The following is a 12,863-nucleotide window of genomic DNA, read 5'->3' on the forward strand; positions in this document are numbered from 1 at the left end:
TAATTTGCAGAAATAAGGAAAACTGCTGAAGAGAATCCCCGAAGGTTACCAGATGGTTGGTATTTGCGAAGGTTGAATGAAGACGTAAATGGGGACTGGTATAAAAAGAAACGGTGTGGTATAAAATAATTTATTTTTAAAAAAGTTAACATCGGTAATGGTGACAGTCCTCCTAGGTCCGAGGACAAAAAAAGTCCTCTCTTAATAATATCATAGCTTCATAAAATAATCTTTAAATAATACTGTTTTCCACAGAGAACCCCAAATTACAAAGACGCCTACCTAAGTGCTCAAGTGGTAAACAATATTCGCCGTACAACTTATAAAGATAAAATATAAGTAATACTGTTTTTAAAGTTAATAATATATTTGTTTAATAAATAATTTAATTAATAAGATACTAAGATCACAGTTTTGAAACAGAAGTTCAGTGCACCATAAAATAGTAACAATGGTATACTATAAAAATAATATTAATAATTTAAATAAGTTAATTCGAGTCATAAATACGGGTTAAACCCTGAGATTAAATTAACAAATGGAATGTTAAGAGTTAAATAAGGAAAAATCATGTAAACAACACAACATAAACTATAATGAACACACAGCACAACCATAATAACGCTTTTAAATATTTGTAAATAATTATTAGAATAGACTTTCATGCAATTAAATTTAGCTGCATTACATTTCACACTTAATAATAATTGCTAAGCAATGTTTAATATATTTTTGCCATACACACAGTCAGTGTTTAAAATTATTATAATTTTACATAATAGTAATTCTTTTTAGCACACGTTAACGATATTAAGCCAACACATCTTAGAGTAAAAACAAATCATAGTCACAACACAAAACAATAATATTGTATATTATAATATGTAACCGTTTTAAACCGAAGATGTTGAATCTTCTTTCAGATTGAGCCTTCTATAATACATCTTATAAAAACTGCTGAAATCAATTTTAGTTTGACGTAAGTGGCATTTTTGCATGCAAAAAAAAATAAACGCTACCTTTTCAGAGATGAAAATTATGAAAATCATGAAAATTAGTAGTCCTATTTATGCCATAACTTTCATACGTTTAGGCTCCACCTATAGACAAGAACATCAACATCTTTGGTTTTAACTGTATAGGAAAATAACACCAATCGTAGGAATGAAAACAATAAACAGGAAGTTCAACTGCACCATTGTAGTGGAACATCCATTATTATCATTTCTTGAAACATGACTTAAAACCAGCAGCGATGACTGCCTGTTGGACGGAGGTAAGAGGAAAGAAGAACAATACACACTTAAGACAGTAATCATTGTGTCATAATCGTTTTGGCATATTTAGTTTAAGGCGGAAGATTCAGAGTCAAATAAATACATTCAATATATTTTTAATATCATTTTTGTATAGAAACGTCTGAATATTTTTTGTTTCTCCAAAGAGCGACACTAGTTATTTTAATACAAATATTAGTTATGATTAGAGACTCGCTAACTTTCACATTACAAGTTTAATACTTATACCCCGTTTACATGTGCATGGATTTACTGCTCACAGTATGTATTATTGCGGCCATAACAAGAAAATGCATGTGTAAACATGTGTTATCTCAAGTTGCATGCATGGATCAAAAAAGTTCACAAGCTTATGAATTTTCCAGTTGGTAATTATGTGACATATGCGCATACGCAGTAGCATGATAGTGTTGAACCTGCCGGAAAAATACGAACTACACTGCGCAGCGCATTTTGATGTTAACCAAATTTTCACAACCTATCAAATAGCACCATGCAATGACAACAACACGTCTCGCTTACGCTTGAAGAATGAGATTGGCGAGACAGTCAGCACTTTTACGTAAAAGCAGTTATTATCGGAATAGTTGAATTTACATACTATTGGCACCAGTAAATTCATGCATGTGTACATGCGCTATTACATACGGTACAATAAAAAACAATTCATTATGCATGCAAACTGTATCGAATCTTTGCCACTGCTTGAAACCAAAGAGTCAAATGTATCTTGTATTTATCTGATCATATTACGTTAAATACATTTATTAAGTGACTGTTGAATTTATTTAATATGCTTTAGAGGTGAGAAGTATCGAAGTATAAATATAATATGCCGGCACGCACATCTAAACTCATCTTGTCTGCAAAATGTCGAATACGTTAATGTGACATAATCGTTATTCACAAAACACACGTTACCAAATGGAGCTCCGCAGATTGGTGGAGTGCGACATTTCAGTTTGAAAAAAACATCTGGTGTTGCAGTTGTGCCTGCGCAAACTGTTAATCCAAAAGTCACAGGTCGCCGTATCTCCTACAAATGACAGACGAGTGTACCAAAATTTACTTTATCCAAGAGATTGAAATATAATTATACAATGATAGTCCACTTCAGAAGATTTCTGCGCTCAATATATAATAATCGCTGTTTTGGCGTCTGATAGCATTTTTGATTTGGCGTTTCATTTTTTTGACGATTTTGACGTTTCGAGAGGTTGCAATCGACAATTTCGCTAAGCTCATATGTACGTGGCGGGCTATGCAACATGAATCCAACAGTCCTACAAGGTTTGATTTACGGCTGTGTTGCAGACGAGGCGAGTTTAGATGACCGAGCCGGCTAAAGTATTTATGCAGGAAGCAACCAACCTACAAATTTGGCATAAATAATTTATAATACATATTCCAAAAAGGAGTATTATTCACTAGACATTACAATCTCAAAAAGAATTTTCGATTCCAGGAATACAGTCGAACTCGGTTATTATGATCACGGATATATAGCGAGATCTCGGATGTAACGAGGAAACATTCGTTGGCATTTTAGTTTATGATTTTCTCCATACATTTATTCACTTTTATACCGAGCTAAAGTATGGTCAAAAATTTTCTTAAAACTGTTAATGTGTCGATCGTTAAAAAACATTTTGACCCTAAGCAATAAAATCCGGCCAGAGAGGATGCCGCCGGAATCGGATTACGTTTATGACACTAATTAAATGTCTAAGTACCTACTTAATTGGTGTTTTCACCGACAATATTGAAAAAGTATATACGCATATGGTTAAAATTGCATGTAAAAATCCAAGGCTTGTGAAGTTAGGTCCTACCAGCGTTCATTACAATAAACAACTTCTTTTGTAGTTTATGAATGCCATGCTTGTTTCGGGGAAAAATTCTAATTGTGTAATTTTGTTTGAATTGTGACTTTTTGTGTCATGTGACCGCTCATTTAAAAATACCTATTCTCTGATATAACAAGTAACGCTTATAACAAGCAAATTCAGTCGGTCCCATCTTCCTCGTAATAACCAAGTTCGACTGTAATATTAATTTTTCAGTATGATTTATGCAAAAAGATATCTTGGTTAAAAATGAACATAATCCATAAAATTCACACTAATTTTTTTTTAAATTAAAGTGAAGAAATTCGCAAGATATAAATTGTTCAAAATAAACCAATTCAATAACAGGTGTGTATGTGTGCTGAGTTCCAAAACTTTCAAACAGTGGACTGTGCATGAAATTTGTATAATTTGTTCACAAACAGTTGTATCTTAGTCTATACTACTAGGCATTATGACGAACACACTTGTGCACACTTTTTCAATCAGTCTTATTTGTTTTCGTTGAACTAAGCATACACATTGCAGATGGGGTTTGACAGTTTTTTAAATTCAATGAAGTGCTGCCCTGCCCAAACCATAATAGATAAAATATTGGCATAATCATAGATATTTTATAAATAGAAAAATATTTTTCTAATCTATCTTCTATCTAATATCTATTATGGTTTGGTTAGTCAGTATAATTGAATTAAACCATCTAACACAATCTGCAAATTGTAGTCTTAGTTCAATGAAAACAAATAAGTATGTTTGACAAAGTTTAGTGTGCACTATTTACGTCAGGTCTACACAGCCTACCTCAACCCTTCGACACTGATATAAATATAGTGGAACAATTTAACCTTGAACTAGCGCACATGAAATTTCTTCTAGTATGCACGAATTACAAAGGGTGAATTTAATTAATTGTTACAGATACTATTTCCGGATGCTCTTACGTGAAGTCTATTGTCACGTTTCTTCTTGATCGAACTATGTCATATTTTCTGCCAAAACTATTAAACTTCATGCATTTCGTGAATCGAGCAGGATTCCAAAATTTACATTCTGTAATACAAAGGCGCCTATATGAAACATTATTAAGATCACTATTGGGCTACGATTCAAAGACATGATCATCAACCTTTAATTACTTGACTAAATTAATGTTTGTCTTTGGTTGTCAGTCGGTGGCTAACCGCATAAACACATTCAATATTGGAAAGTAATTTTTATTATTACTAATTTTTATTAGGTACTTAATGGAATTAAAATTTAAAGTCATGTTTCTTACGGACTACGTGTGGACTGAAACAATAAATATATAGATGAGATCCTATACAGAGAAAATAGAAAATCTTGATGAAATCAATTGGTAAAAATCATTCGTAGCCTACAAAGCTACCCGGAGGAGATTCGATAAAGTAATAATTTACAGCCTTATAATGTAATAATAATTGTTAAGTAGTATTTGAAAATCATTTTGGTTTAATCTCGATGGGTAATTTCTTCATGGTGAAGGTGGAACTTGATGGATAATCTGAAAGAAAATATATTCAAAATAATATATAATATACAGTGGAATCCCGATATCACGTTTGTCACAAATATTATCCCAAATGACCGTTTTTGTTGAATATTTTTCATTTCGCTTTCGTTTTCGCTTTTAGTTTCACGTTTTCAGTCACATCACTTTGTTTGGACAGGTCGGTCGGCGCTCAGGCTTGCCTCGCATGTAGTATCGCAAAGTCGCAACCAGGGGGGCGAAAGAGCCATACAAAAATTATACCCGCTGATCAGCCTATAGTACCATGTACAGCTCATAGATGGCTGTATGACGGCCGTAAATTAACAAAAAATCGTTCGCCCATCTCTAATTTCGCCCATCCCTATGATTTGCTAGTACGATACTCAGATTAGTGAAAGCCAATCAAATTAACGGATTTGATTAGTATGAAGTCTTTGCAAATACCATACTCTAGCAACTGAAGTTATTTAAAAATAACTGTCAAACGTCAAACTGTCATTAATTTTCACTCAAAGATATACGTTTTCACTATTTCAGCTCTAAAAAATCTTATGATATCTACATATTACTTATCAATACAATCAATTAAATTGTGTTATTATAGTTATCTGTGATTATAGTATTCGACTGCCCTGAATTAATATTATATCGGTATGTATTTTGGCATTGTGTTTATTATACTTACATGACAAACCATTTGGCATACTGACTATTGTAATAATTTTACGAATATAAACCAATAGACTTCCAGACTGATATTCTATTCTTACAAATACGAAACATCGTCTTATATGCATTAATTTTATCCTGATATAAAAACGATAGCCAGTAACTGTTATCTTAATATTAAGAATTCAATCAAGCGTTAGAGTCATTAGAGTTCACTAAACCAAAAAAATTCATTGAGTTATCACACGTAACTGTCGTTTAAAGCATGTTAATAAATTATGTAATCATTCTCTTTTATTCGTTATGTTATGTCATAAAAAAATAGTCCATGAAAAGTGTACTTCAAACCAATTATAGGTTACCTACATGATGATCCTATTGTCATTCCAAAAATTTTAGATGCCTCGAAGTTGTTGGGTGCCTGGCTGTGAGGTGAAGGGTGTGCCTTGTTACATCCTACCGAAGGCAGATCATGAACGACGGCAATGGATCCGTTTAATCGCGAATAGAAAACTTAAACTCTTAGGCAAACCACCGTCAACGGTCAACACTAAGCTGTGGAATTTCAAAAACATTAAGGTAGGTAAAGATGGCCTTTTTAATAATGTCTACGTTTTAGCGATAGAATTATTAATTTGTACATTTTATTTAATGTAACGCCCACGGTGGCCGCGCGGCTTAACCGTTGGACTATAACGCCATGGGTCCCAGGTTCGAATCCTGGGTCTGGCAAATACACATATTGTTTTTCAATTTGTGTGTGTGTCAGGGTATGGACCTAATAGGTTGAGCAAATGGCTGACATCCATTTCTCGTAATCTGTCAATACAAACCTCCACTCTGTGGAGGCCCATATGATCCTATTAGGATCGGACGTGGTCGAAAGAAAAAGAAAAAAGAATTTAATGTAATACGTACGTACTGGCGATTAGTATTTACGTATTCTTTAATCGTTTAGTACTTGCGTTTTCAAGTCTCGCTTTTTCTTCTCTTAGTATTTACCATGATCAACTTTCTTATGAGGTGAGTTATTATTATTTGTTTACATATTTTTCTAGTAACAAGGAGTTCAAGAAAATGGTCCGGGCAGCCTTTAGTCAGATCCAATTCAGAGGGGCGGCATTGGCCGGTTTTGGCCACTAAGCTGTGGAATTTCAAAAACATTAAGATAGGTAAAGATGGCCTTTTTTATAATGTCTACGGTTTAGCGATTGCATCATTAATTTGTGCATTTTATTTAATGTAATACGTACGTACCGGCGAATAGTTTTTACGTATTCTTTAATCGTTTAGTACTTGCGTTTTCAAGTCTCGCTTTTTCTTCTCTTAGTATTTACCATGATCACCTTTCTTACGAAGTGAGTTATTATTATTTGTTTACATTTTTTTCTAGTAACAAGGAGTTCAAGAATGCGGCCGTTCATGCATCTTCTCATCACATCCAAATGGACCTGACTCGACTACGCGCTACAGCTGATGCATCAAAAGAGTTACAAGCTATTTGCCTGTTCAACCCGACATAAATACTATCCATATTATTTATATAATACCTACATAATATTATGAATATTTTTTCAATAGGTTTGTGTCTGAGATGTTCCAATTTATGTATGTGAAGAATATAATATATGAAGTAATTTAAATAATCGTCTTTTATTATTTTCACTGCTATTATTTACTTGAAGACTTTGAATTATAAAATAACATACACTTAATTATTATGTAATTATATATTTTAATTTTTCTTACTTATTTCCACAATTATATTTAATATCGGGCTTGTCTTTATGACATACTCACTTTAAATATGACTGTAGAAATAAGTACGAAAAATAAAAATAAATAACTTTGATAATAATTGAGTGTATGTTATTTTATAATCCAATTTTTAATTAAAATATATTTTCAAAATTGGCGGGCTTTTTCGATCGTAGTTCAGGTACAGCTCAGAGATGGCGCTGTTTAGCGGGAATAATTTTGTTCGACTCTTGCGAATCTATAAGTATCTTATCTATGGTCGCAACTAAACTAAATCATGAAAAAAACTAGAACTCTAGATGAGAAACTGAAAATAATTCAAGACATCGAAAAAAATCCAGGAGAAAAACGAAATTAAAAAAAAAATTATATATTCCGCATTTATCGTTTTTTTAGGGTCCCTTGAAAACCTTAGAATCCGGGTTTCACTGTACAGATCTGCATCATGACTGCAGCACTCAAAACCAAGGTTACACAATGTAATTGTTAAAATTTATTGTTTTTAGGTTTCCTTTCCGAAGACACAACAGTGTCCTCACTTGACGATTTGATAATGCCCCCCTGTTCAGAGAATCAGTTAATACCATAGCCAGAATCATTGGTGACCTATAGAGCCTGTCCACATGGCGTGGTTCCCATCGCGATTTACGCTCGAGAACCAAAAATGGCTTCCGTCCAGAAACGGCGCAGTTTGCGCGTTTGAAACAATTATGTGACGTAATTCATTTCTGAATCGGCATAAAAAATAAATGCGAGTGTAGAAAAAAGTACAACAACTCGATGGTGTTAGTCGGCTTCTATGAGATTTTGTATTTCGCAATTACTTTCAATACCTATTCTCAGCACTTTACAAACTGGGTGACTTAATTTATTTGGGAGTAGCAATAAAGTCTCGCGTTCGAGCGCCAAGCGGTCGTATTTCATTTTGTAATAGCTGTAAACGCCGCGATTGTTGTGCGAGAGTCGTCACACGTGAGGTGGCAGTGTGGACAACTGAATTGGGTCACATGTACCTGGAGAATGCGCGATTTGTTACTCGCGCGTAAAAATGTGCCATCTGGGCAGGCTCTTAGTAATAGATAATATGGCAGCCAAAGTGCTACCTGAATATACCTTGCTAATTGAATCGCCACGTCTTTGTGATGATTGAGGTGACTGGGAAACCGTCCCAGAGTTGTTGTTGAATCCGCCCGATATTATTTTCCGCATGCTAAAAACATACAATGTGCACAATTAATTAAATAGGATGATTATGGTAAGGAAAGAGAAAGGGTGTAATGTTTTAGGCAATGGTGGATTGTGTCATGACGAACACTGGTCAGACGAAATGACATTAATGAACTAAAACATTCACCTGACACCATCTAGCTTATGACTATTGATTCAACTTAAATTGATACATAGGAATATACCTTCAATACAAAGTTGAGCTACAAAAATCGCCATGTTTGAATGCGGTATCATATTCAAAAAAATTGCAATTTCAGTTTGATATAAACAGGTACAAATGTGCAGAACTATTATAATGCAAAGCTTTTATGAAAATTTGTGGTCCATTTTTGTATGTCACTTTCATACATTTAGGCTATGGGTTATATTCGATTAATAATTTGTATTACCTGGATGATCCATTACTTTGTTTCAGAGTTGGTGCGGGATTTGAATATTTATCGAAGTAATCCTTGTATATGGTGTATCGGTTTGGTTGCCAGATCGTGTTGGTCAGATTGTAATGCTTGGCGAGGAATCCGCTAAGCTTCGGTGAAGGCCTGTCGAATGCCATGTCGGCTGGAGTTATGTTTTCCACCTGAAAATGCAGTGAATTTTAGTAGCATGATACTGGCAGATGGAGTTTCGACATATGAAAAAATTGGTTACTATTAAATCAGGTGTAATTTCACAATACAGGCACATTTATACAGTACCTCTTAATTATATTTAGTTTTATATTCATTAATAATTAAATAGATCTTTTTGATGATGGGTTAGTAACCTAAAACAGCAGTCGACGTCAATAATTAAAAATTTATTTATATATTTAGAAAAAGAGTATTACGGCATTACAGCGATTGGCCAATCCAATTATAGATGTAACAAAAATGTTGTTTCAAAATCATCATAATGGAGTAAATGCTATCATGTAAATATCAATTCGTTTAAATAATAAGTGAATAATGTGAATGCCAAATTGACTGTCAACACATAAGTAAACTGAAACTCAAGTTACGTGGGCCTTGGCTACCTCAAGCAGACTCTTCCATTCCGCTCTCCTCCAGTTATGGACCACCAATGCTCGCAAATCTTTCTAGACACCATCAAGCCACTAAAGGTGAGGCAACTCATCGGTTCTTGATCATTCATACGTATCAGGTGGCCGGTCCGTCGCAGGCAGTGAGTTTTTATAAATCTGATATCCAAGTTAACATAAAGGACTAGAACTATAGGTAAATGATAGTTGTCAGTAATATTGATGTTAAATTGGCAATACTGACCTCTAGCATGTTGTCGAAGATTCTTTTACCCCAGCCTTTGCGTTGTTGAGTATTATAAACATAAAAGTCCAGCACACACGTGACATTTACAGCCACTTGCTCCCTTGAGCCGTCAGTTAAAAAAAGTTTCTTTTCGCCAACCTTAATAAAGCCAGTTGCGGCACCTTTACCACTAAAATGTAAAAAGATTAAATATTTAATAATAACCACCTATGTAATATGAATCGTCGAGCCATTAACCAAGATATTCTGTAGCGACACCTATTGCCAAAAGTAATAGGCTAGAACGAAACTTTGAAATTGGCCGCTAGATACAACATGTAATTATAAAGAAATTGTCCACAATACAAAGATTGCCGTCTGTCTTAACTTAGGATTATATGTGTCGCTGAGTTTCAAAACCCGCTATAACACTTTTTTGAAATAATTAAGATATATATATCGTTGGATTCGTTATTAAAATCTCTACATGAAAATTTTATCGCATCTTTCAAAAGTCGCTACGATTAACTGTCATTTATGAAACAAAATCAATGTGTCTATCAAATCCTACTATAACACTACTGAAACATTCAAAAACCTTTTTAGTTCAAAAAGTTTTTGTTGATTTTCTCAACATAATGAAAAAGTGTTATAGCGGATTTTGAAACTCAGCGACACATATCTATGAACCTGATTCATACTGTGCCTGTAATAGTATAGCTTAATGTGAGTAAATAAATTAATGCAGTAATCACAGAAATAATGTTATAACTTTCATCCTATATTTCCAACTGGCTCACACCCTTCGACCAAATAACATCAAGTCCAGTGGATCGATTCTTAACATAATGGAATCCCACATGTGGCATCCATCCGCACAGTTCATTCGGTACTATATGGGTGCAAAATATGAACCTTCAATTCAAAATTAAGCGTAACACAACGCGGTAAGGAGATGCATGTTGGGCATAATGTACATGGATCGACAAAGAAATGAATGGGTAAATGTAAAAACCTTCTAGTGCAGATAGGCAGGGCATATTGTTTGTTGGATAAAAAACCGCTGGATTGAGGAGGCAATAGAGTTTAGCAGATGTATATGGCAGCGAAAGAATAACAATAGAATTAAGACAGCAATGAAAGAGCTTCCGAGAGAATGATGTAATGTTTTCAGATGTGAATTCATTTAGCTGAAGTCACATAATTTGGAGAATGTTGTGGAAAGATTTTGCTGGTACCTACTTCAAAATATGCTTGGAAGAAATACAGTCGTACTTGGTTAGTACGAGCAAGATGGGACCGACTGAATTTGCTCGTTATAAGCGTTACTCGTTATATCAGAGAAAAAGTCGAAAATAAAAAATCTGAAAACCATCGTAAAAATCCCCGAAACAAGCATGGCATTCATAAGCTACAAAAGAAGTTCTTTATTGTAATGAACGCTGGTAGGTACCTGCTGACTACACAAACCTTGAATTTTTTACTTATTTCAACCATATGCGTGGATCCTTTTTCAATATTGTCGGCGAAAACGCCAATTAAGTAGGTACTTAGACACTTAACTAGTATCATAAACATAATGCGATCCCGATGGCATCCTGTCCGGTGGAATTTTATTGCCTAGGGTCGAAATGTTTTTAAACAATTGACACATTAACAGTTTTAAGAAAATTTTTGACGATATTTTAGCTCGGTATATCCGATAAGTTGCTTGTTATAACAGTGAATAAATGTATGGAGAAAATCATAAACTAATGTTTCCTCATTACATCCGAGATCTCGCTATATTCGTGATCGTAATAACCGAGTTCGACTGTATATGAGTATGTTTAAATATGGTTAAAACGCTTAACTAGTATCTCATATTTTTTCGCAAATCAGCATTTAATTTAGCTGTTTTCATATATTTACAATTCACACACGAATAATTTCATACAATTTTATTATTAATCTTTTTTCTAATTTATTTATGGCATTATGTTTAACAAATTTCTTATTTAAATTATTTTTTTACATGTCAAGGTAAATGCACCATAATCCTCATAAGTCTTAGTCACTGATAAGTACATACATGGAGATAAAATTGACCTCCGATCTTGGCATGGATGGAACTGTACAGAAAACGATATAAGGCTATAAATATAACTTACTTGTTGTATTCAGCATCTATTGCCATATAAACCCTGTGATTAGTATTTATAAGGTTTTTAAACGTAGTTATAGGGCTTTTTAACTCTTGTTCGACAGCCGATAATTCGCCTAAAGCATCAATAACCTTCTCTAGTTGTAGATAGGTTCTCCTGGAATGATGAAAAAAGATCGGTAAATTAGCGAAAGTATTTTAATATACCACTTGAACAGTTTTCTTGACACGCATCTTGATTTAAGCTTTGAAACAAAGACGTTTCCCATGAGTAACCATGGGATTAACTGTAAAAATAGCGAAATAACCTTCGTTCCTCATTACTCAATTTGTAAGATGCAATAACATCCTCATTATTGACCGTGACGAAATCATTAGAAAGAATTTCGGTAGCTTTGTATTCGAACTCCATATTGTGAGAGATGAGATAAGGCTAATTTAAAAATAAAAAAATAATTTTGACAACTTTGAATTTGACACACGAACACGACAGACACAAAAATGACTTTTTCGATCAAGTACTTATCTATGATCAAGTAACAAGTCAAATATAAATGTTGCCACTACTCTAATGAAAATGAATCCGTCAAAATTTGTATTTTACAATTAGGGAAATTTTACGGTGAGTAGCTTTAATTATAATATAATTATTTCAATACTTTTGGTAACTGTAGGTTGTAAACCAGGTGTAATTTATTTGTAATTATTACAAGATAAAGTTACACTTAATGTCTTTAATTTATTACTTAATTTTTCAAAGAGGAGTCTCTTAGTATCAAAAAGTTGGACGAGGTAGGTAAAGTAAACGTACCAGTAGTTTACCACTCAAGAAAAAAATTCAACAAAAATAACGATTAACGTTTAGCATTAGACCGAATGTTGGCAAAGCAAGTCTCCTCATAATGGATCAAATGTCTTAATTAATATGTCAAGACAAAAATTAAGAAAGGGTCTGTTACAAAAAAAAAAATGTGTTCAATTTTTCAAAACCATGTTGCTGTTTCAGTAGTTGACCATCCAAAAAATTGAAAGTTCCAGTTGTTGACCACTATATTTTTCAGTAGTTGACCATGTCTAATCAGGAGGCTTCATGGCAAATCTGTCATCAGAGTTGCCTCAGGGCTTCCTGTCAGACCACTCTAGCCCATAGCTACTTGAATCAAC

General features: G+C 33.7%; 1 protein-coding gene and 1 long non-coding RNA gene across 2 annotated transcripts; one reads left to right on the forward strand and one right to left on the reverse strand.

Moving 5' to 3' along the window:
* Window positions 1-157: 157 nt before the first annotated feature.
* On the reverse strand, window positions 158-12,237 carry LOC147073954 (alpha-tubulin N-acetyltransferase-like). The gene is made up of 6 exons (XM_085944604.1): window positions 12,008-12,237; window positions 11,707-11,856; window positions 9,575-9,746; window positions 8,702-8,889; window positions 8,196-8,292; window positions 158-4,667 (listed from the first exon to the last, which is right to left on the reverse strand). The coding sequence occupies exons 1-6, from the start codon at window positions 12,109-12,111 to the stop codon at window positions 4,638-4,640; spliced, it is 741 nt and encodes a 246-aa protein (XP_085800730.1). The 5' UTR covers window positions 12,112-12,237; the 3' UTR covers window positions 158-4,637.
* LOC147073955 (uncharacterized) lies at window positions 5,172-6,850 on the forward strand. Its single transcript, XR_015070382.1, has 3 exons — window positions 5,172-5,907; window positions 6,393-6,496; window positions 6,718-6,850. It is a non-coding gene; the product is annotated as an uncharacterized LOC147073955 (long non-coding RNA).
* Window positions 12,238-12,863: the final 626 nt, after the last annotated feature.

Source organism: Rhyacophila brunnea, unplaced genomic scaffold (assembly GCF_057557595.1).
Source record: "Rhyacophila brunnea isolate RB1 unplaced genomic scaffold, BYU_Rbru_1.0 scaffold_17, whole genome shotgun sequence".
Classification (NCBI taxonomy): Eukaryota; Metazoa; Arthropoda; class Insecta; order Trichoptera; family Rhyacophilidae; genus Rhyacophila; species Rhyacophila brunnea.

What these genes read in the sequence shown, in the direction of transcription:
- LOC147073954 (XM_085944604.1), bottom strand. Translation starts at nt 12,111, where the DNA reads ATGGAGTTCGAATACAAAGCTACCGAAATTCTTTCTAATGATTTCGTC. An exon ending in TTGAGTAATGAGGAACGAAG is followed by an intron (nt 11,857 to 12,007) that starts GTTATTTCGCTA and finishes TCATCATTCCAG; the next exon opens with GAGAACCTATCTACAACTAG. An exon ending in TCTTCGACAACATGCTAGAG is followed by an intron (nt 8,890 to 9,574) that starts GTCAGTATTGCC and finishes CTGCATTTTCAG; the next exon opens with GTGGAAAACATAACTCCAGC.